This window comes from Macaca nemestrina, chromosome 18 (assembly GCF_043159975.1).
Source record: "Macaca nemestrina isolate mMacNem1 chromosome 18, mMacNem.hap1, whole genome shotgun sequence".
Lineage (NCBI taxonomy): Eukaryota > Metazoa > Chordata > Mammalia > Primates > Cercopithecidae > Macaca > Macaca nemestrina.
Window position 1 is genome coordinate 15,668,409 of NC_092142.1, and position 24,458 is coordinate 15,692,866.

Consider the following 24,458-nt stretch of genomic DNA (forward strand, 5'->3'; position numbering starts at 1 on the left):
GCTGAGGCAGGCAGATCACCTGAGCTCAGGAGTTCGAGACCAGCCTGGAAATAGAGAAACCCCATCCCTACTGAAAATAGAAAACATGAGCAGGGTGTGGTGGCGGATGCCTGTAATCCCAGCTGCTCAGGAGGCTGAGGCAGGAGAATTGCTTGAACCTGGGAGGTGGAGGTCGCAGTGAGCCAAGATTGCATCACTGTACTCCAGCCTAGGTGACAGAGTGAGACTCTGTCTCAAAAAAGAAAAAAAAAAGACATTCATTAGTGGATTGTCCAAGTTGTTTTTATCCTATCTTTTTTTTTTTTTTTTTTTTTTGAGATGGCGTCTTCATCTGTTGTCCAGACTGGAGTACAGTGGTGCTATCTCTGCTCACTGCAACCTCTGCCTCCCGGGTTCAAGCGATTCTCCTGCCTCAGCCTTCCGGGTAGCTGGGACTACAGGTGTACGCCACCATGCCTGGCTAATTTTTAGTATTTTTTAATAGAGACGGGGTTTCACCATGTTGCCCAGGCTGGTCTTGAACTCCTGACCTCAGGTGATCTGCCTGCCTCGGCCTCCCAAAGTGCTGGGATTACAGGGGTTAGTTACTGTTACCAGCCCAATAAATTGTTTATAACGTCAATTTGCTTTGTAATGTGTAACCAGTAGGTGGGGGATGAAAAGTAAAAATTCCTAAGTTTAATAAAGTAGTTGTTCCTAGATGTCCATCAGTAATGAAGTGGTTAAATGAAGTACATAGATTTATTATGTGAAATATTAAAAAATTGTTTAAATGAACAATATTGTGGTAGAAAGATTGCCAGGGCTAGGCACAGTGGCTGATGCTTGTAATCTCAGTGCTTTGAGAGATGGACGCAAGAGGATTGCTTGAGCCTAGGAGTTCAAGATGAGCCTGGACAGCATAGTGAGACCCCATCTCTACAAAAATGAAGTGTAAAAATTAGCTAGGCCTGGTGGCATATGCCTGTAGTCCCAAGTACTTAGGAGGCTGAAGTGGGAGGATGACTTGAGCCCAGGAGTTCAAGGTTACCTTGAGCTATGATTGTGCCACTGCACCCCAGCCTGGGTGACTGAGTCAGACCCTGTCTCTAAAACAAAAAACGTTGCCAAGACATACCACTGAAGGTGGGAGAGTAAGTCATACACAGGACAAGATATTGTATGTTTCCAGTAATGCTTAATAAAAAATGTTCTGGCCGGGCGCGGTGGCTCAAGCCTGTAATCCCAGCACTTTGGGAGGCCGAGGCGGGCGGATCACAAGGTCAGGAGATCGAGACCACAGTGAAACCCCGTCTCTACTAAAAATACAAAAAATTAGCCGGGCGCGGTGGCGGGCGCCTGTGGTCCCAGCTACTCGGGAGGCTGAGGCAGGAGAATGGCGGGAACCCGGGAGGCGGAGCTTGCAGTGAGCCGAGATCGCGCCACTGCACTCCAGCCTGGGCAACAGCGTGAGACTCCGTCTCAAAAAAAAAAAAAAAAAAAAAAGTTCTTATTTTATGCTCAGTAGATATATATGTATGTTATAAAGTTTATGTTTGAAAATGGAGAGAACAGCCAGGCACAGTGGCTCATGCCTGTAATCCCAGCACTTTGGGAGGCCGAGGTGGGTGGATCACCTGAGGTCAGGAGTTCAAGACCAGCCTGGACAACATGGTGAAACCCCGTCTCTGTTTAAAAAAAAAAAAAAAAAGCCAGGCATGGTGGTACGTGCCTGTAATCCCAGCTACTTGGGAGACTGAGGCAGGAGAATCACTTGAACCCGGGAGGCAAAGGTTGCAGTGAGCCGAGATTGTGCCATTGTACTCCAGCCTGGGCAACAGAGTGAAACTCCATCTCAAAAATAATAATAATAATAATTCAGAGAACAATGGTTGAAAGCTCTCCCATATGTTATGGTGATTATGAGTGAGGAGTGTTTGGGGATAGTCTGGAAAGCATACTTTGTTTTTGAGACAGTCTTGCTCTGTCACAGAGGCTGGAGTGCAGTGGCGTGATCTCAGCTCACTATAACCTCGGTCCCCCAGGCTCAAGCAATTGTCCTGCCTCAGCCTCCCAAGCAGCTGGGACTACAGGCGCACGCCACCATGTATGGCTAATTTTTTGTATTTTTAACAGGGACGGGGTTTTGCCATGTTGGCTTCAAATTCCTGACCTCAAGCGACCCTCCCACCTCGACCTCTCAGAGTGCTGGGATTATAGGCGTGAGCCACTGCGTCTGGCCTTTTTTTTTTTTTTTTTTTTTTTTGCCAGAGGTCTCACTCTGTCACCCGGGGTGGAGTGGCACAATCATGGCTCACTGCAACCTTGATCTCTTGGATTAATGAGATTCTTGCACCTCAGCCTCCCAAAGTGTTGGGATTGCAGGCATGAGCCACTGCTCCTGGGCATACTTTCATTTAGTATTCTAAATACACTGCTATGTTGGAATTGTTTTTTCAATAATAAAAGCATTAGTGTGTCACTGTCATAGCTTTTTAAAAATCTGAAACTATTTTGTTAGTCAAGAGAAAAATCCTGTAGAGTTGTAAGTCTGCTAGGCAAGGTCCTGTGGGTTTCCCTTTATTTGGAGTTTCTACCTGGAGTGTTTCACCCCAGTAGGTCTTTTTTCTGACCAGTATCTACTGTTGAACCTCTATACCTGCACCCCACCCACCCTAAGCCAGGGCTTAAATTCCCTTTTTGTTTTTTGAGACGGAGTCTTGCTCTTGTCACCCAGACTGGAGTGCACTGGAGCAATCTCAGCTCAGTGCCACCTGGCCTTCCAGATTCAAGTGATTCTCGTGCCTCTTCCTCCTGAGTAGTTGAGATTACAGGTGCCTACCACCATGCCTGGCTGGTTTTTGCATTTTCTATAGAGATGGGGTTTCACAATGTTGGTCAGGCTGGGCTCAAACTCGACCTTGGACGATCCGCCGGCCTTGGCCTCCCAAAGTGCTGGCATTATAAACATGAGCCACGGCGCCTGGCTGAGGACTTGAATTCCTGAATCCTTTTCCTGGCACAGATTTGCGGCAGGAACTGGCCGTGCAGCAGAAGCAGGAGAAACCCAGGACCCCCATGCCCAGCTCAGTGGAAGCTGAGAGGACAGACACAGCTGTGCAGGCCACGGGCTCTGTGCCGTCCACGCCCATCGCTCACCGAGGACCCAGCTCGAGTTTAAACACGCCCGGGAGCTTCAGACGTGGTAAGGGGAGTGGGAATTGGAGAATTTTCTCGGTTCACAAAGTGTTTCTGGGTAAGAATCTGGGGTGGGTCCTGGGTGTGTGATGATTTGCACCAGGCTCAGAGCCTGATATACTCTCAGGCTTTGAGCAGAGAGTAGACTGGGATGTTCCTGGGGATGGGCAATTGAGATGAGTGAGGAGTGGGTGTGAGGGAGTAGTGGAGTCTGTGATGCACTGGGAAATGGAAACCCCACCCAAAGCGGGTGGTTGCTACTCTGCACTAGAAGGAACGGCCCCTCATCTGCAGTTTTTTCCATTCTTCAAAGCCAGAAATGCTCTTTTTTTGTTGTTGGTTTTTTTTGAGACAGGATCTCACTGTGTCACCCAGGCTGGAGTGCAGTGACGTGATCTTGGCTCACTGTGACCTCTGCGTCATGGGCTCAAGTGATTCTCCCACCTCATCCTCCGGAGTAGCTGGGAGTAAAGGCGTGTGCCACCACACCTGGCTAACTTTTGTATTTTAGGTGGAGACATGGCAAGCCCAGGCTACTATCAAATTCCTGGACTCAAGTGATCTGCCTGCTTTGGCTGATCCCAAAGTGCTAGGATTACAGGCGTGAGCCACTGCGTCTGGCCCAAAATCCTCTTTTTGAATATAAAACCTCCCAAATTTGAAATGTCACTAACCAAATACAAAAAAGTAAAAAGCATTTTGGGGGTTTGGTAATGCATCCACCGACAGCTAGACTTAGTGTAACCTGTGCTGCGTGGGTGGGGAAAAAAATCTGAATTCTCACCCCAGACCCTCTGCCGACAGCTTCCAATCAGGCCTTTTACAGCAGATATTAATAAGACAGTTATGGGGTGCTCAGTGTGTGCTGGCCACCGTGCAGCCTTCGCCGCAGGCCCAGGATGGAAGTGAGGCCCTGAGTTAAGCAGAGTCATAAAGAAAGTGAATGGCAGATGGTTTGGGATTCAGACCCAGGCAGGCAGGCTCCAGATCTTACCCTACCATCTACTGCCTCATCCCTTAGCTTGTCCCCTGGGCATGAAGAGACCAGTGAGACTTGTTAGAATCCCAGTGCCAGGGCCCTTTTGTTTTGTTGAGATGGAGTTTCGCTCTGTCACCCAGGCTGGAGTGCAATGGTGCGATCTTGGCTTACTGCAACCCCTTCCTCCCGGGTTCAAGTGATTCTCCTGCCTCAGCCTCCCGAGTAAGCTTGGATTACAGGCACCCACCACCAAGCCTGGCTAATCTTGTATTTTTAGTAGAGAAGGGGTTTCACCATGTTGGCCGGGCTGGTCTCAAACTCCTGACCTCAGGTAATCTGCCTGCCTCAGCCTCTGAAAGTGGTGGTAGTACAGGTGTGAGCTGTTGTGCCTGGCCCCAGTCTAGAGCCATTTTGCATACTTTATTTCATTGTTTGTTTGTTTTGTTTTGTTTTGTTTTTTTCCTTTAGAGACACAGTCTTGGTCTGTGGCCCAGGCTGAAATGCAGTGGTGCAATCTTAGCTCACTGCAGCCTCCAACTCCTGGGCTCCAGTGATCCTCCTGCCTCAGCCTCCTGAGTAGCTGGGACTAGAGGCATGCAACTCCATGCCTCGGCCTCCGAAAGCACTGGGATTACAGGTGTGAGCTACTATGCCTGGCCGAGAGATTCTGCATTTCTAAGAGTTCTCAGGTGCTGCTGGTGCATGGACCCCACTTGGACAAGAGAGGCTTGCAGAGCTGAACCCTTGTAAAGCTGGATCATCCTGTCTATATAGTTCTTATATCTATCACCGATGCCATTATGTTAATTAATCATATGGATTTCCTACAATTTCAAAAGGATTTGTTTTGGGTTTTTTTAAAAAGACTAATATGACTGGGCACGGTGGCTCATGCCTGTAAATACCAACCTTGGAAAGGCCGAAGTGGGAAGATCGCTTGAGACCAGGAGTTCATGATCAGCCTGGGCAACATAGTGACACCCTATCTCTCTCAAAAAAAAATTTTTTTAAAAGGCCAGGCATGGTGGCTCATGCCGGTAATCCCAGCACTTTTGGAGGCCAAGGTGGGCGGATCATTTGAGGTCAGGAGTTCGAGACCAGCCTAGACAACGTGGTGAAACTCTCTCTATAAAAAATATAAAAATAAGCCGGGTGTGGTGGCACATGGCTGTAATTCCAGCTATTCAAGAGGCCAAGGCAGGAGAATCGCTTGAACCTGGGAGGTGGAGGTTGCGGTGAGCCGAGATCACATCACTGCACTCCAGTCTGGGTGACAGCAAGACAACGTCTAAAAAAAAAAAAAAAAAAAAAAAAACTTTTAAAGACTAACATGTAAAAATAAATACTTGTTGCAGTCATCACAAGGACTTGAAAAATTGGTTGTCATAGAGGCCTTGGGCGTGTGATGCAGTTAACTACGGAAAGAAACAGGGTAGCTTTTGGGATCTGAGGAAAGGCGTCAGCGCCCCTCCTGTCCTGTGGTTTGGAACCTAGTGATGTTAGTTCACGGACATGACTATAGGTTGGTGAGTTATATGTTCTTCCCTTTGCACACCCAGGCCTGGACGACTCCACTGGGGGAACTCCCCTCACGCCTGCGGCCCGGATATCAGCCCTCAACATCGTGGGAGACCTACTGCGGAAAGTTGGGGTGAGAACACACTTTTCTGGTATTTGGTGCCTTCCTGCCTGTCTTTCAGGATGTGTGAAGGGGGGTTGATCTAGTTCCTGCCCTCTTATTTTTTTCCTTTTTTAAGAGACAGGGTCTTGCTCTGTTGCCCAGGCTGGAGTATAGTGGTATGATCACAATTCACTGCAACCTTGAACTCCTCAAACTCCTGGTCTCAAGCGATCCTCCTGCCTTAGCTTCCCGAGTAACTTGGACCACAGGTGTGCGCCACCATGCCTGGCTGATGTTTTCATTTTTTGTAGTAATGGGGGTATTGCTGTGTTGCCCAGGCTGGTCTTAAATTCCTGGCCTCAAGGGATCCTCCCAGGTTGGCCTCCCAAAGTTGTGGGATTACAGGCATGAGCCAATGCGTCCAACCCCTTTAATAGCAATGTGGTGAGTTTTAGATGTGGCTGCTCCTTTAGCATCCCTGGGAATCATTAGCACTTTCTGTGGGAGTTACTGCCGGACACTCAGAGCTCTGACTCTAAGCATTGCTCTGAACTCTGTGTATGTCTCTTTCCTTTTACCATTTTTCCTCTAGGCAATTTGGGAAATTAAGATGAGTTTTTTCCTTAATTTGAAAAACTGAGGAGTGTTTAGAAACGGCCTTCTCTTTTGGCTGGGTGCAGTGGCTCATACCTACAATCCCAGTAGTTTGGGAGGGTCACTTAAGCTCAGGAGTTTGACACCAGCTTGGGCAGTATGGTGAAATCCCCTGCCCCGACTTGCCTCTACAAAAATGCAAAAATTAGCCAGGCCTGGTGGTGTGCATACTGGTGGTCCCAGCTACTAAGGAGGCCAAGAGGTGGCAGGATTGCTTGAGCCTGGGAGGTTGAGGCTGAGTGAGCTAAGATTGCACCACTACTCTCCATCCTGGGTGACAGCACGACATTGTCTCAGGAAAGAAAAAAACTGCCGCTTTTTTTTTTTTTCTGGTTGTTTCTCAGGGTTTAAGAGAATCTTGACACTTTGGGAGGCCGAGATGGGTGGATCACCAGAGGTCAGGAATTCTTTTTTTTTTTTTTCTTTTTTTGAGACGGAGTCTCGCTCTGTCACCCAGGCTGGAGTGCGGTGGCCGGATCTCAGCTCACTGCAAGCTCCGCCTCCCGGGTTCACGCCATTCTCCTGCCTCAGCCTCCCGAGTAGCTGGGACTACAGGCGCCCGCCACCTCACCCGGCTAGTTTTTTGTATTTTTTAGTAGAGACAGGGTTTCACCATGTTAGCCAGGATGGTCTCGATCTCGAGGTCAGGAATTCAAGACCAGCCTGGCCAACATGGTGAAACCCCATGTCTACTAAAAATACAAAATTAGCCAGGCGTGGTGGCGGGCGCCTATAATCCCAGCTACTTGGGAGGCTGAGGCAGGAAAATTGCTTGAATGCGGGAGAAAAAGGTTGCAGTGAGCTGACATCGTGCCACTGGGTGACAGTGAGACTTGATCTCAATCAATCAATCAATCAATCTTGAAAGCCTAAGGTAAAGAACTTGGCCTTTCAGCTTTTATGTTAATTATAGGGAGGGATCCTTTTGTGCTTAAGCAATAACATAGGTATTCTTTGTAGTTTATTTTTAAAAATGATTCCTGGAAGGCCACATCATTTAACTCCTACCAAGCTGTCACTGTACACAGTGTATTCATAGCTACAACTTAGTAGAAGCTTGCAACTCATTTCTTCTGTGTTTTTACTCCTGGCTTTTGGCTGCCTGGTTTGCTATTCTAGAAACGGGTCCGCGTTTCGATATTTAGCCTCGTTGGAGTATAGAGAAGCCCGGGGTGCTGTCAGTGTCCTTTTGGTTTCCTCAGGGTCTGTTGCAGCCAGACCAAGTCCTTGTCAAACTTACAGCCATTCTGCAGAGGTTTAACAAGGTAAAGGAAAGAGTGAAGGATTCCAGAAGTGGATTTCCTACTTTCTACAAGTGGAGTTGGATAATTGGTTAGGTTAGTGATGTTCCAGAAAGCTCCCATTTTTTTCAATTCTTTGTAATTAAAAAAATCTTTTTCATTAACTTTTTTTTTTTTTTTTTTTTTGTGGAGCATGATTGTGCATAGTCCTAGCTATTCAGGAGGCTGAGGTGGGAGGATTGCCTGAGCCTGGGAGGTTGAGGCTGCAGTGAGCTGTGATCTTTTTCCAGGAAGCTCCCAAACATTTAAAAAAATTTTTTGTAATTAAAAGAGTTTTTGCATTAAAAAAGTTTTTTTTATTAGCTGGGCATGATTGCGGACGCCTATAATCCCAGCTGCTCAGGAGGCTGAGGTGGGAGGGATTGGTTGAGCCTGGAAGGTTGAGGCTGCGGTGAGCTGTGATCTCACCAGTGCACTCCAGCCTGGGTGACACAGTGAGACCTTGACTAAAAAAGTTTAAAAAAAAAAAAAAACTGAGATGGGATCTCTTTGTGGCTGAGGCTGGTCTCAAACTCCTGGGCTCAAGCCATCCTCCTGCCTTGGCCTCCCAGAGTGCTGGGATTACAGGTGTGAGCCATTGTGCCCAGCCAGCTCCCAGATACTTAAGGTGCTTGGTTCTGAGACTGGCATATACATTGGATTCTTCTTGGGGTCCCACTTTGGAATTCCAGTGCACAGCAGTTTGAGAACCACTTTCTGGGGTTCGTTCTTCTGTATGGGCTCTGGTAAGACAGAATAGTCCTTGCCTATAACTTGAGAGATAAAAGTGTATTTCTCTCCAGGCACTGGAGTCCAAACTCGCTTCCTGCCGGAACCTCGTGTACGATCAGTCCCCAAACCGAACAGGTGGCCCAGCCTCTGGGCGGAGCAGCAAGAACAGAGATGGTGGTGAGAGATGGCCGAGCAGCAGCAGTGTGCCTTTGGGCGATAAGGGGTCAGTACCTTCTAATAAACCTCTCGCTTGCAGGGAGAACCCGCCTGCTCCAGGCAAGAAACACTCACCCCCAACCCACAGCCATGTGTCTTTTTAAGTTATAGGATTATTTCAGCAAACCTTATCCTCTCCTCTGCTCCCTGCAGGCAGCATTAGGTGGTGTCTTGTGGCTTGGACAAAGGGCTGGAGAGGGTCTTGTTTTGTGAGACAGGGTCTCACTCTGTCACCCAGGCTAGACTACGATGGCAGGACCATGGCTCACCCTCTGCCTCCCCGCTCAAACAGTCCTCCCACCTCAGTCCCTTGAGTAGCTGGGAGTACAGGTGTGTGCCACCATACCCGGCTAAGTTGTTGTATTTTTTTCTAGAGACAGGGTTTTGCCATGTTGCTGAGTTTGGTCTCAAACTCTGAACTTCAAGGGATCCTCACCCTTCATCCTCCCAGAGTGCTGGGACGACAGGTGTGGGATACCATGCCTGGCCAAGAGGGTCATTTTTGTCATTTGATTCTACAGCTACTACTCATGGTTACACTGTGAGAATGTCCTCTCTAAAACCCTTATTTGGGTCAGGCGTGGTGTCGCACGCCTGTAATCCCAGCAGTCTGGGAGGCCAAGGCAGGTGGATCACTTGAGGTCAAGAGTTCAAAACCAGTCTGGGCAACATTGGTAAGACCCCATCTCCACCAAAAAATAGAAAAATTAGCCAGGCATGGTAGCATGTGCCTATAGTCCTAGCTACTCGGGAGGCTGAGGAAGGAGAATCACTTGAACCTTGGAGGCAGAGATTGTAGTGAGCCAAAATTGTACCTCTGCACAGCAGCCTGGGCGACAGAGCAAGACTCCATATCAAAAAGTTAGTAGTTAAATAAAAATAAAGCCCTTATTTGGGGAATTGAGTATCAATCACGGCTCTGCTTCGCCTGAAGATTTTTTTTTTTTTTTTTGAGACAGAGTCTTTCTCTGTCGGCTAGGCTGGAGTACAGTGGCATGATCTCAACTCACTGCAACCTCTGCCTCCCAGGTCCAAGCAATTCTCCTGCCTCAGCCTCCTGAGGAGCTGGGATTACAGGCATGTGCTACCACGCCCAGCTAGTTTTTTGTATTTTTAGTAGAGATGGGGTTTCACCGTGTTAGGATGGTCTTGATCTCCTGACCTTGTGATCCACCCACCTCGGCCTCCCAAAGTGCTGGGATTACAGGCATGAGCCGCTGCAACCAGCCTTTTTTTTCCTTTTTAAATCTGTAGAACCTTTGAGAAACTGGCTTGAGTTCTAGCCAGCCTATGTTCCTGAAACCAGCCACCCGATGGAACAGCACAGATCTGACCTCTAACAGTGTCATTGATTTTCTTGCCTAAAGAAAATCAGGGCCAGGCACAGTGGCTCGCACTTGTAATCCCAGCGCTTTGGGAGGCTGAGGCCAGTGGATCAATTGAGCTCAGGAGGTTGAGGCCACAGTGAGCCATGTTCCCAGCCACTGCGCTCCAGCCTGGGTGATGAAGCCAGACCTTGTCTCAGGAAAAAAAAAAAAGCGGGGGCAGCTTTCAGATTCAGGAATTCTGCAAGGTGTGTGACTGCCATTTCTCTGGGCCCCAAGCCATAGGAATCTGATGGGTTTGTAGCAGACACGTGGCAGGAAACTAAGAATCTTTTCCATGGCATGCACATAACTTTCAGACCTTTACACGTGGATTTTTAGGCCAGGTGCAGTGGCTGAGACCTGTAATCCCAGCACTTCAGGAGGCAGAGGAGGGTGGATCACTTGAGGCCAGGAGTTCACGAGACCAAACTGGGCAACATGGTGAAACCCTGTCTCTACTAAAAATATGAAAATTAGCCAGGCATGGTGGCGGATGCCTGTAGTCCCTGCTACTCTGGTGACAGGCACAAGAATCACTTGAACCCAGGAGGCGGAGGTTGCAATGAGCCAAGGTTGCACCACTGCACTCCAGTCTAGGCAACAGAGTGAGACTCTCAAAAAAAAAATCATAATAATAATTTTTCTGTTTTTTTTTTTTTTTTTTTCTTCCCTACGAGACAAGATTTTGCTGAGTCGCCTAGGCTGGAGTGCAGTGGTGCGACCGTAGCTCACTGCAGCCTCATCTTCCTCAGCTCACTCAAGCCATCTTGCCTCAGCCTCCCAAGTAGCTGGGACCGCAGGTGCACACCACACCCTGGCTAATTTTTTTTATGTTTTATAGAAAGTCTTGTTATGTTGCCGAGACTGGTCTCAAACCTCCTGGCTTTGAGTTTGAGAATATACCTCTGAGACTGTAGTCTGCTCCTCATTGAGATTTCTAGAGGTGAGTTTTCTGGTTGATTTTTCCAGGCGATCCTCCCACTTTGGCCTCCCAAGCGCTGGGGGTTACAAGCATGAGCGATCATGCCTGGCCTTGTTTTTGAGACAGGGTCTCGCTCTGTCACCCAGGCTAGACTGCAGTGGCATGATCTTGGCTCACTGCAACCTGCACCTTCCGGGCTCAAGCGATCCTTCCACCTCAGCCTCCCAAGTAGCTGGGACTACACATGCAGGCCACCACACCCAGCTAATTTTTGTTTGCATTTTTTGTAGAGACAGGGTCTCACTGTGTTGCCCAGGCTGTAAAATAAACAAACAATAGGTAAGAGATGGATTTTTCTAGTGGGTCTGAGACTGGGCGTTTTGTGTGACCTTGGAATCTGAGAGCCAGGTAGCCAGTGTCCTCTTCTTCATTTCACAGGAGAGAAAATTGAGACCCTGTGAGACCCTGCTCCCGACTCTTGATGTTCACCCTTATAACTCTGTGGGCCCCGGTGCTAGCCAGTTTGTCACAGCTGTCATGTCAGCTTAATTTGGTTTGCTCTGTCTGAAGGTTGGGGAAGCGCCTGGAATTTGGGAAGCCGCCTTCACACATGTCTTCATCGCCGCTGCCGTCAGCCCAGGGGGTAGTCAAGATGTTGCTTTAGGAAAACCACGGAAGCTGAAGCTCTTGGTGTCGGTGCGAGTCGTTCCCTTTGGTCGTCTTTTTTACACTAGGTTTTATTTTAAGTTAGTTTGAGAAATAAGAGCAGTCTCCGTAGTTAGCTTTGCGGCCCAAGCCAATGACTGAGGCCATCACCTGTGCTTTGGGGTTTGTCCCTGGGAAATGTCTCCTCATCCCTGCCTGCCACTGTGTGCATTGCAAAGAGGGACAAATGGGGCTCTCTGGGAAGGGCTCTAAGGTGTTGGTGATGAGGCTACCCTGTTGTTTCTGTTTTTGAGATAGAGTCTCACTCTGTCGCCCAGGCTGGAGTGCAGTGGCATGATCTCAGCTCACTGCAGCCTCTGCCTCCTGGGTTCAAACCGTTCTTGTGCCTGAGTCTTCCAGGTAGCTAGGATTTACAGGCACCCACCACCAGGCCTGGCTAAATTTTTTGTATTTTTAGTAGAGATGGGATTTTGCCATGTTGCCCAGGGTGGTCTTGAACTCCTGGCCTCAAGTGATCTTCCCACCTCGGGCTCCCAGAGTGCTAGGATTTCAAGCGTGAACCGTTGCTCCCATACCCCATCATGTTGAGCTAAGCCAAGCAGAGTCCTGATTGGTCTTTTTTTATTTTTTTCTTACTCTTTTGAGACAGTCATGCTCTTGCCTTGTCTCGTCCAGGCTGGAGTGCAGTGGTGCGATTTCGGCTCACTGCAGCCTCTGCCTCCCAGGTTCCAATGATTCTCCTATCTCAGCCTCCTGAGTAGCTGGGACTACAGGAGTGTACCACTACACCCGCTAATTTTGTATTTTTAGTGAGAAACGGAGTTTCACCATGTTGGCCAGGCTGGTCTTGAACTCCTGGCCTCAAGTGATCCTCCCGTCTCAGCCTGCTAGAGTGCTGGAATTACAGGCGTGAGTCACCGCGCCTGGCCCCGATTGGTCTTGACAGGTGGTGTTAATGTCCCAAGTCTCCTTAAATGTGGGATGGAGCTTCTCTCAGAGACTCTTCCCCCAGCCCCCAACCAGCTGGAATTGTCTTCCAGAACAAAATTTCTCAGTGCTTTGTGGTGTACTGAAATCATGTATAATAACCAAGAACAGAACGGTCACATGCCCTTTTAAAAACTGTGGAATAGGCCGGACGTGGTGGCTTAGGCCTATAATCCTAGCACTTTGGGAGGCCAAGGTGGGTGGATTACCTGAGGTCAGGAGTTTGAGACCAGCCTGGCCACATGGTGAAACCCCATCTCTACTAATAATAAAAAAAATTAGCTGGGTGCAGTGGTGGGTACCTGTAATTCCAGCTACTTGGGAGGGTGAGGCAGGAGAATTGCTTGAACCTGGGAGGCGGAGGTTGCAGTGAGCCAAGATGGCGCTACGTGCTCCAGCCTGGGCAACAGCGAGACTCCGTCTCCAAAAAAAAAAAAAAAAAACGAAAGTGGCATAAACCTGAGACTGTAGCCTGCTTCTCATTGAGATTTCTAGAGGTGTCTTTGAGTTTTCAGAGTAATTTTCCAGACCAACCAGCGTCAGTGGGAAATCTGTCCTCTTGGCAAACTGTAATCATTCATTTTCCTGAGTCCCCTGGTGGGGCGGGGGGAATTCTGCCTCAGGACCCCGAGGGGTCTTTGGGGGTGGCCATGGTAATGCAGCCACTAAGCAGGACTTCATTCAAAGTCATAATGAAGTAACCAGGGTGATCTTCAAATAAGAATAAAGCACGAGATCATTGTTGGAGGCTTCCTTGTCAAAGACGTGAACACGGGATTTCCAGCACACCACGGTGTGTCCACTCATCACTGCGTGTTAGGAACTGCTGTCTCTTTGGGACACAGGTTAAAGAACACACTAATTTCTGGAGTGTGCCTGCAGCTTCACGGCCTTCATTTTGTTACTAAATTACTTTCTGGAAGAAGAGCAAAAATTTCAGGTTGAAAGCAGAACTTTCCAAGTGCTACTGAAATTCCGCAGAGAATTAAACTGCGATGGTGGGTTTCTTACCCTAGAAACATCCTAACCTGTATCCATAAAAGATGTCCTTTTATTTTTTTAAAAGATCAATAAAATCAAGAGAAGTGAATGTTGAACTGGTTCGGGCTGGTGGTCAAAGAGGCTTTGTATGTTTGTACTTCCATGTTTTCTCAATGAGTGGTGAAAAACTTTTTTTAGCCAAGTCATACAATGTGAAAAAATCTTTTTAAAATTTTCTATTCAAGCCAGGTTTTTAGAAATGTACATGGGATGTGTTTGTGCGTCATTCAAGGCATATTAGCATCTGGTCGCAGGGTGGAGTCCTCCGTTGCCATGTTTCCGGTCTCCCAAATCTGTCTGATCCCACGGAGTTGGTGGTATACCGCATCGTTTGTGTTGAACAGAGTCTTGCAGGCATGTCTGTGTAAAACACTCAAGCTGAAAGAAGGATATGGTCTACAGCTTGTTTTTATGGCCCTTACTCTAAGAATGATTTATTATGTTTTTAAGGGTTGTTTTAAAAAATGAATATTTGGCAAGACCGTATGTAGCCTGTAAAGGCTAAAATACTATCTGACTGGGTGGTGGTGGTGTGTGAGACAGGGTCTTACTGTTCTAGGCTGCAGTGCAGTGGCGTGATCATAGCTCACTGCTGCCTCGAACTTCTGGCTCACATCCTCCTGCCTCAGCCTTCCGATTAGTTGAGAGTACAGGTGTGCACTATCCTGCCTGGTTTACTTACAAAAACTTTTTTTTTTTTTTTATAGGAAAAGGGGGTCTCTCTTAGCCAGGCTGGTTTCCAACTCCTGGCCTCAAGTGATCTTGCCATCTCAGCCTCCCAAAGTGCTGGGATTACAGGTGTGAGCCACTGTACCCAGCCACCATATGACCTTTTGTAGAAAGTGTTTACTGACTCATTGGGAAGACCTTGTGTTTTAACTTAAAAAAATCAAGGAAATCCTGTATTTTTCATATGATACTGGTTTTGATGAGTGAAGATGTTCTTCCCAGTCATCTTCAAGGCAGGGGGCAGTGGCCCTTGGACCACACATCACCTTATTTCTCTTCCCCCGCCCACCCCGCTGAACGGCCCAATAACCCCCTTAGTCTCGCTTTGCATCTCTGCTCTGCTCTTTCACTGGCTGTGGGGTCATAGGCAATTGATTTCACCTCTCTAGGCCTCAGTTACTCCATTCATGAAATAACCCTGACATCAGAGAGTCTTTGGGACAATGAAGCAAAACCCAGCTTTCCCCAACTTCTTTTCCTCTCTAGAAGGCGGCTCAACAGAACAGCCAACGACACTGTGATTTATAACCGTTTATTAGTGAAGGTGTTTTTAAGCACAGTCAGGGTGTAAACAGTGCAGCATTCCTGCTCCCCTCCGTGGGAGCAGCGTCTCCTTTTCAATTCATGTGGTTACAGAAGGCACTTGGTGAACTGTGCGTGTCTGAGGTGTGGAAACCAGGAGAGGAGGAAAGAAGTCTCAAAGGCCTGATGTGAGAAGTTGGAAAGGTTCGCAGGTTAGGGAATGAAGGGGGGGGGGGTGGCGGCGACACCCATTTCGGTGACTTTCTCCCCATTTCATGTAAACAAAATTGCCAGGGACCAGTTACCATGGATATGTTTTTCTAGAAACTCAATGTCTGCACAATCCATAGAACTGGAGGATGTGTCTGTTTCCTGTTGGGTTTTTCTCGTCCCTTACATCATATGAAATTCACTTTATACCTAGAATACAGGGGTAGTGGGGGTGGGGGTTGTTGAGACAGGATCTCTGTTGCCCAGGCTGGAGTACAGTGATGCAATTACAGCTCACTGCATTTTCGAACTCCTGGGCTCGAGCGATCCTCCTGGCTCAGCCTCTGTAGTAGCTGGGACCACAGGCGTGTACCACCACGCCCAGCTTATTTTTAAATTTTTGGATAGACAAGGTTTCACTACGTTGCCCAGGCTGGAGGGTGGTGGTTTTTGTATTTCTTGTGTGAAAGGTGTCTGTGATGTTTGGAATTTGAGAATGGATTTAGACAATGCTAAGTACAGTCTGCTGGGTTTTGCTTTGTTTCGGGTTCTTTGGTTTTTGGTTTTTCTTGCCGTGGTGCAAAACTCTATAAAGTTGCTTATTCACTGGCCTTGGTTCCGTTGAAGTCTGCATCTCGAGTGTCCATTTCCTCCTCAGAACCATCTGCATTTTCAATAACTCGACGTCCTCCAGACCTTCTAGAAGGAACGAAAGAGGTCTCGTTTCCTCGCCTGTGGGTTGTAAGGAAACATATTTCTCTAGCAAAGAAACCGTCATGGTTGGGATAGATTTTTTATAAATCTATTTTAAACTTGTAGCTGTAGTCCTATGGCAATAGACATCTATTTTTTAATGGCAGAAAACACGGCACAAATAAGATGCAGATATTCAAGTTGAAGTCAACAAATCCTGGCCAGTCTTAAGGCATGATTGATTGAATTTAATCAGCTGAAATTGGTTGTGGGGGGTGGAAAAAGTTTTTCAAAGCAAGACTATCTGCTTTTAAAAATGTCAGGCTTGGTCATTTGAGAACCCCCAGGATTCTGGTCTTTGATTTAGAATAGGAAAAAAACCCCAAAAACCAAGTAGGGGATTTTGTCTTCTGACTTTATTCATAGCCCACGGGGCAGAGATGAAGAGAGAACATACTGTTTCTCTTCTGTATGTCCTCACCCCCATTCGCCTTAGAGGTGGATTTTCAAGGTTTGAATTGGAAGGTGAAATGGACAAGGGCAGCCTTGAGAGAGGGGGAGGTGAGGGACACAGAGGGGCTCCCTGGTTAAAAGGCGGGACAGCGCCTCTTGCTGGTGTGGAGCTTCCTGGACTGAGTCTTCCCTACCGCAGGGACTGCTGCATCTGTTTTGCTGACCGTGGAACACACCACACATGGCATAAAACGGGTGTCCAGTGATTATCAGAAAAGGAGATGATACGTGTTAATCCAAGGTGGATTATTTTATTGAGATGAGGTCTTGATATTGTTGCCCAAGATGGTCTTGAACTCCTGGGCTCAAGCAGTGCTCCTAACTTGGCGTCCCAAAGTGCTGGCATTACAGGTGTGGGCCACCACACCTGGCCTCCAAAGTGGATTTAAAAAAATGTGAAGACAAGAGTCTCTGTCACCCGGGCTGGAGTGCTGTGGCATGATCTTGGCTCACTGCAACCTCCGCCTCCTGGGTTCCCGCGATCCTTAAACCTCAGCCTCCTGAGTAGCTGGGCATACAGGCACGCACATACCACCACTCCTCGCTAAATTTTGTATTTTTAGTAGAGGGGGGATTTTGCCATGTGACGCGGACTGGTCTCGAACTCCTGGCCTCAAACAATGCACCTGTCTCAGCCTCTCAAAGTGTTGGGATTAGAGGTGTGTGCCAGTGCGCCTGGCCTCCGAGGTGGATTTTAGCTCCAGCCGGTAGGACACCCCCCTCTCTCTCCTTACTACTCCCATCTCCTCTCTGCCCTGGTTCTCTAAGTTTATCACCTCGACTTCACAAGAAGGGCTGGTCATGTGAGGGGAGACTTTGGGTAGGAGGAAGGGAGTGGGCAGGAGGAGGAAAAATCAGACCCGCCTTGCTGCTGACCTGCACTGTCTGGAAGAAACACTTAACTCTCTTCAGCGACTGCAACAAATAATCATGTTGGGTTCTGGCCATGTGGCCCTGTTTGACCTGAATTGGAAGACAGGTCTTATTTTAGGACATCAAAGAAGCAAGCAGACTTTTGCTCCCTACACAAAGGCTGGACAAGAAGCCACAAGGATGAACACAACTCAGTGACTGATTCTTTAGTCAAAAGGAACAACTCGGCCGGGTGCAGTGGCTCACGCCTGTAATCCCAGCACTTTGGGAGGCCGAATCGGGTGGATCACGAGGTCAGGAGATCGAGACCATCCTGGCTAACATGGTGAAACCCCGTCTCTACTAAAATACAAAAAAAAATCAGCCAGGTGTGGTGGCGGGTGCCTGTAGTCCCAGCTACTCGGAAGCTGAGGCAGGAGAATGGCATGAACCTGGGAGGTGGAGCTTGCAGTGAGCTGAGATGGCGCCACTGCACTCCAGCCTGGGCAACAGTGCGAGACTTCGTCTCAAAAAAGGAACAACTCAGACAGGTAAGATTAGAGGCGTAAGCAAGACCCAGAGATTCGTGATCGCTGAGAAGAGGAACTCCCAATATGACCCTTTTGTTGACAGGAGATGGGAGAGGCCCCAGCTGGGAAAGCCCACCTGGCTGTAAAGGAGGGGGCTTCCGGCAGTGCAGGAATCAGGAATAAAGACTTAAAAGTTGCAGCCACTCCAAAGTAAACACTCCTAGTCCAGCTTCACAGAGAAGCTTCTGGACTTGCAGCCGTGCTAAAGAACTCTCCATCCTTCTCTCTCTAGACGTGACCCTCAAGTCTTTTAGCACTGTCTTGCAAGCACTTGACTCAGAAGGATCCCCAAATTCAGAGCAGACAGCAGCAGCAGTTTGGCCATTCCCTGTACGCTCCCCACACAGCTTGCTTCCTTACAGTTTTAACTCCAGGTTCAAAACCTGATGGGCTGGCCGGGTGCAGCAGCTCATGCCTGTAATCCCAGCACTTTGGGAGGCCGAGGCAGGGTGGATCGCTTTTGAGGTCATTTGTTGGAGACCATCCTGGCCGACATGGTGAAACCCCATCTCTCCTAAAAATACAAAATTAGCCGGGCGTGGTGGTGGGCGCCTGTCATCCCAACTACACAGGAGGCTGAGGCAGGAGAATTGCTTGAACCCAGGAGGCAAAGGCTGCAGTAAGCCAACATTGCGCCACTGCACTTCAGCCTGGGCAACAGCAAAACTGTCTTAAAAAAAAAAAAAAAAAAACCCAGATGAGCTAACCTGGAGCTGAGAAGTAGTCCCTAACTTCCTCATCAGTGCTCCAGGCACACACTTTTTGGCTCTTGGAAGAGTCCATTTGCTAACTGGAAAAGCTTAATGGATAAATTTGCTCCCTTGGCTCCCTTGACCTAAGAAATACATTGTGCCCTGGGTCACTGGAAGCTGCTTGCTTGGCTGTCAGCCTGCAAGACACACTGTTTTGGCTCAAGTGCTTTTCTTGGAACTGGTTTCAAATTCTAGACCAAGGTTGGCACCAACTATACCTGTTACAGGAACTAAGGGACCCCCTCTAAAGGTTTTCTTAAAGGGTCTGATCCTGGAGAATTTTTTTTGTGGGTTTTTTTTGAGATGGAGTTTCACTGTCTCACCCGGGCTAGAGTGCAGTGGCGCAATCTTGGCTCACTGCAGCCTCTGCCTCCCAGGTTCAAGCGATTCTTTCGCCTCAGCCTTCTGAGTAACTGGGACTACAGATGTGTGCCACCTCACCTGGCTAATTTTTGTATTAGGAGAGACGAGGTTTCACCATGTTGACCAGGCTGGTCTTGAACTCCTGACCTCAAGTGATCCATCTGCCTCGGCCTCCCGAAGTGCTGGGATTATAGGCGTGAGACACTGCGCCTGGCCTAGCATTTGGATTCTATTCCTGGACCCAACTTATCCAAGGCCTCAGGAATTAACTTGAATGTAAGCACCTGCTGCTTTGTAAGGACTTGGTTTCCCACTGACCGGTGGGTTCTGCACTTCAGCCAACCCTGGAATTCGGCTTATCCTGTGATCCCAATGAGCCGGCAGGAGAGCTGCTCGAAGTGTCCCAGAGCCTCATCTGCTCCCCCACAAAACTGGCTCTTAACAAGACCTCACCCCATGCTAAAATTTAAGTATTTTGGTGGTGACAGCAAAGTTGAGATTCTCCAAAAATGAACATGCACACAAATGACGGTTGGTTTGGCCTCTCCACGAGGTGAAAGAAGTCAGATCCACATTGCCTAACTTCACCTATGAAAAGTTGTTCATCATGCCTGTAATCCCAGCATTTTGGGAGGCCAAGGTGCATGGATCACCTGAAGTCAGGAGTTGGAGATCAGCCTGGCCGACCTGGTGATATCCTATCTCTAATAAAAATACAAAAATTAGCTGGACGAGGTGGCGGGTTTTTGTAATCTCAGCTACTCAGAAGGCTGAGGTAGGAGAATCGCTTGAATCCGGGAGGCGGAGGTTGCAGTGAGCCAAGATTGCGCCATTGCACTCCAGCCTGGGAGACGAGACTCCGTCTCAAAAAAAAAAAAAGTTTTTCAAGTCCCAGAGAAGCAGAGACCTCTTTGTGCTTTCTTGGGAAGGGCCCTGTGTACATCCTCGAGTCTTGGGTGTCCATTCCCCATTCCCTGAACAGTACGTGCCCGTGAAGTCTCCAGAAAAGGCTCTGCCAGGACTGTGCTTGGCTTTGCGGTGGTCAGCTTCCACCCCATGTGCTGAAAATGCAGTTTGTAGTTAGACATCATTCAAGCCACGTGCAGCCCCCGGCATTTGTCAGACATCGCAGTGAGCTCATTTCCTTTGCGGACAAGCCTGTGAAAGCTGAATCGTGGGAGGACTGGTTGCTGCGCTGCAGTTACCATGAACTTTGTGATTTCTGACTTGTGACCCAGACCAGCCAACTAGAAGCCAAGTACATTCTCTAGGAATGTGCCCAGATAGTGGAACTGTCATATTCACTCAGTGGAGTATCTTCACTGGACAAGGGAGGACAGCACTGCTGAGTGCCCTGACAGTGTAAGAGTGGCTTTTGGCATGAAGAAAAATCCAAGCCACACACAGCCTCTGACATCTCGTCAAGATGCAGTGATAAGGGCACACTGTTGGGTGTCATGTCACATGCACTGGCCAGAGGCAGGAAGGACAGTGGGTCAAGAGATGAGGTCAATTTGTCATCCTGATGTTGGTTTCAATGAAAGACAGCTTTGCACTAAGATATCCAAGCCTTCAGATTTTGCAGGAATTTCGTGGAAATGTGCAAGGGTTTAAAAATCGGGGTGGGCAGAGGGGCGCACTGGGCAGAAAGGAAATGGATACTGAGACAACACACAGCTGCGAAGCTGAAGGCATGGTACCTGGTGCATCACTGCGAAGTTTCCTGTTGGGGGGGCCCTCTGAAACAGAGAATCCCCGGAGGTTACCATCAGCAAACGAAAAGGAGCCCAGTTAAGTATATTCTTAATTGTTAGACATTTGCTTTGATTTAATAAGTAAAGGCACTCTTTTCTGAGATGGAGTCTTGCTCTGTCTCCCAGGCTGGAGTGCAGGGCTGCGATCTTGGTTCACTGCCACCTCTAAGTCCCTGATTCAAGCGATCCCCTCACCTCAGCCGTGCGAGTAGCTGGGATTACAGGCATGCCCCACCATGCTTGGCTAATTTTTGTATTTTTAGTATAGATGGGATTGCACTATGGTGGCCAGGCTGGTCTCGAACTCCTGACATCAAGTGATCCTCCTGCCTTGGCCTCCCAAAGTGCTGGGATTTGGGATTACAGGCATGAACCACCACACCTGGCATTAAAGGCATCCTTAAGTCAACCTTGCAGTCAATCATCTGATACCAAGAGCCCTTGGTGAGGCTGGTACATGAAAGGATAAGCAGTTTTTTGATACTCTGTCACCCAGGATGGAGTGCAGTGGCGTGATCTTTCTCTGCTAACCGCAACCTCCGCCTCCTCTCCTGCCTCAGCCTCCCGAGTAGCTGGGATTACAGGCATGCACCACCATGGCCGGCTAATTTTTGTATTTTTAGTAGAGACGGAGTTTCACCACGTTGGCCAGCCTGGTCTCGAACTCGTGACCTCAGGTGATCCACCCACCTAGGCCTCCCAAAGTGCTGAGATAACAGGTGTGAGCCACTGCACCCGGCCTAGTTTTTTAAATAGAAAAGAAAATGTCTGTCCTTTAGAGCTACTTTTAAGAACCTCCTATACCTGTTCAAGGAAGTAAAAGCATTTGAGCAAGTGAGTTTGAAAAAATCAGTGTCGGAACAGAAGCCAAGAAGCCCCAGGCAAGGCACCTGCAGCCACATCTCCCTTGATTAATGATTAGTTGCTTTTCATTCGCTTTGGGGCCTCTAGCAAGAAGGGAGAGGTGGAGGCCTTGTGCGGCTCTTGTCGGAGGTAACCGGCAGTGTACCAAGTGGTAGGTACGTGGGTCTGGCTTTAGAGTAAGGCTTGTGTTGAGATGTGTCTGGCTGATAAAACTGGGTGAAATTCGCACTGCAATTCCTTCTTGGCTGAGGAGCCAGGCATGCTTACCAACCTCCCTTAGGACCCTAGTGCCCGGTTTTATGTTTTTGGGCACCTAAAAAAGGCAGGACAGACCTTCTACCTGCATTACGTGTGTGTTCATGTCGGAACTGGCAAAAACGGTCTTTTTGTTGCACTCTGCCCTTGGCTGCCCCAAAAGGCTCAAGTGTCTGGGACAGAGCACACAGGGGATATCCAGCGTGTGCTCAAGAATCACTGGGCCGGCCGGGCGCAGTGGCTCATGCCTGTAACCTCAGCACTTTGGGAGGCCAAGGCAGGCAGATCATGTGAGGCCAGGAGTTTGAGACCAGCCTGGACAACATGGTAAAACCCTGTCTCTACTAAAAATACAAAAATTAGCCGGACATGGTGGTGCGCTCTTGAATCCCTGCTACTTGAGAGGCTGAGGCAGGAGAATTGCTTGAACCCGTGAGGTGGAGGTTGCAGTGAACTGGGATCACGCCACTGCACTCCAGCCGGGCGACAGAGCTAGACTCTAAAAATAAATAATAAAAATAAAAATTAAAAAAATCACCGGGCCTGAGAAAGGGAACCAGAGACAGCAGTGGGGTAGAGAGTCAGAGTGGCTGTGTCCCCATCCCTCAGCCCAGCCTCTCAGGAGGGGCGGGGGACCGGTTGCCAGCAGAGCACGTCCAAGGGTTTTTTTTTTTTTTTTGGGACAGAGTCTTGTTCTGAAGGCTGGAGTGTAGTGGCATGATCTTGGCTCACTGCAGCCTCCATCTCCTGGGTTGCAAGTGAGTCTCCTGCCTCAGCCTCCTGAGTAGCTGGGATTACAGGCATCCACCAGCACACCCAGCTAACTTTTGTGCTTTTAGTAGAGACAGGGTTTCACCATGTTGGCCAGGCTGGTCTTGAACTCCTGACCTCAGGTGATCTGCCCACCTCGGCCTCCCAAAGTGCTGGGATTACAGGCGAGAGCCACTGCACCTGGCTCCTAGGAGTCTTCACGGTGACAGCCGCTCTCCCCCTCAATCATGGGAGATGCTTCCAGGCCCCAGCTGTACTGTGGGAGCTTAGGCCTGGTTTCTCTCCTGTCCATGGGAGGCCAACAAGCCCTCGCCCTTCAGCGAGTGGGGCTCTTCCCTGAAGGCTTGGTGCCCTGCTTCAGCTGCTTTCTTCCCCTTTTCAGAGGGGTTTGGATTTTTCCCTGTCTCGAGCAGTGGTCCCCAAACTCTAGAGGTGATTTCCGATGGCTTCCGGGCATGCCATGCGGTAACTGAACTGCACCCTGAGAAAGTCATTTCCTTTCCAACTTTTTAAAAACAGGTCTAATTATTATGTCAGAGAGAGTCTATTTGGGGCTAATGGCTGTTGTCACTCCCTTTATAATGGAGAAGTAGCCTTCAGGTCTTGGTGATGAAGTTGTGGCCACAGTAGCTAGATACTGAACTTGATACTCTTTTCATTGTATTAATTTCATTGTGACCGGTTGATAGAGGTGATGCTGGTTTAAATATATAGGGGTGGTATGTTTTATTTGCAATTATATGCATGTATGGTTAAAACTTAATTAAAAAGAAAAGATCAAGTCATCAGTATTAAAGGTGGTAAGAGGTTTAGCACATGGCTGTGGTGGTATGAGAATGAAGCGGGGGAAATATCTAGGACCCGAGGGATAAAGGTTCACTTTGCCTGGTGCTGTCCTAGACATTGGAGATTTTTTTTTTTTTGGAGATCGAATTTTGCTCTGTCACCCAGGCTGAAGTACAGCGACACAATCTTGGCTCACTGTAACCTCTGCCTCCCAGCTTCAAGCGATCCTCCTGCCTCAGCCTCCCGAGTAGCTGGGATTACAGGCGCGCCCCACCACACCTGGCTGATTTTTGTATTTTTAGTAGAGACAGCATTTCACCATGTTGATCAGGCTGGCCTTGAACTCCTGACCTCCGGTGATCTACCTGTGTTGGCCTCCCAAAGTGCTGGGATTACAGGGGTAAGCCACTGCACCCAGCCTGGGCAGGATTGTTTAGGGCACGTTGACCAGATTCTCTCCCACAGATAAGATGTAGGGTATAAAGGAGACAAAAATGTTAAGAAGGATCACGAGGTTTGTGATCTGAATTGTTGGCAACTTCATTTTAGCTGCTTGGCTGGAGAGAGGGGCCAGTTTGGGGGTGAAGAGGTTCATTCAGTCAGGGCTTGGGGTACAGCACGTTTGGTGTGAGCTGCCTATAGTCATCCATGTGGGAACGGGAGGCCAGTCTGAGGTTCTAGGAAGAAGCTAGGACTTCCCAAAGATGAACTGAGGAGTCATTAGATATAGATGGAATTCTAAAGCGCCAAGACTAGCTGAGACCTCTCACCTAGAACGGGACAGAGATGAAAAGAGAACTGAGGCCGGGTGCGGTGGCTCACGCCTGTAATCCCAGCACTTTGGGAGGCCGAGGCAGGTGGATCACAAGGTCAGGAGTTCAAGACCAGCCTGAGCAACATGGTGAAACCCATCTCTACTAAAAATACAAAAAGTAGCCGAAAATAGCTTGAACCAAGAGGCGGAGGTTGCAGTGAGCTGAGATAGTGCTACTGCACTCCAGCCTGGGCAACAGCGCAAGACTGCATCTCAAAAGAGAACTAAGTTGATACCCTAGGGTGCTCTGGTGGTAAGCAGGTTTTGAGATGAGGGATCAGCAGAGGAGAGGAAGAGGGACAACCCCACAGATTGGGGGGACAAGCAGGCGAGGATGGTGTGTAGGAA

General features: G+C 48.6%; 2 protein-coding genes across 18 annotated transcripts in view; one reads left to right on the forward strand and one right to left on the reverse strand.

Annotated features, from left to right (window-relative positions):
* LOC105467722 (nudE neurodevelopment protein 1) overlaps positions 1–24,458 on the forward strand; it is an 87,482-nt gene that overhangs the window by 47,695 nt on the left and 15,329 nt on the right. For 9 of the 12 annotated variants that reach the window (XM_071084173.1, XM_011717380.2, XM_071084176.1 and 6 more), the window contains 3 exons: positions 3,005–3,184; positions 5,716–5,807; positions 8,515–8,666. In XM_071084173.1, coding sequence (XP_070940274.1) covers positions 3,005–3,184; positions 5,716–5,807; positions 8,515–8,666 — 424 coding nt within the window. Of the gene's footprint in view, positions 1–3,004; positions 3,185–5,715; positions 5,808–8,514; positions 8,667–10,867; positions 11,349–11,386; positions 13,692–24,458 lie in introns of those variants that run through there. The other 3 variants (XM_011717381.3, XM_011717383.3, XM_011717382.3) reach the window with 3 other exon arrangements.
* The window catches only part of LOC105467913 (myosin heavy chain 11), a 152,802-nt gene continuing 143,233 nt past the window's right edge, over positions 14,890–24,458 (reverse strand). For 2 of the 6 annotated variants that reach the window (XM_071084168.1, XM_071084166.1), the window contains 2 exons: positions 20,567–20,605; positions 15,641–15,835 (listed from right to left, as the gene is read on the reverse strand). In XM_071084168.1, the coding sequence (XP_070940269.1) occupies positions 20,575–20,605 (31 nt within the window). In that variant the 3' untranslated portion in view covers positions 15,641–15,835; positions 20,567–20,574. Of the gene's footprint in view, positions 15,836–20,566; positions 20,606–24,458 lie in introns of all 6 variants that reach the window. The other 4 variants (XM_071084164.1, XM_071084163.1, XM_071084167.1 and 1 more) reach the window with 3 other exon arrangements.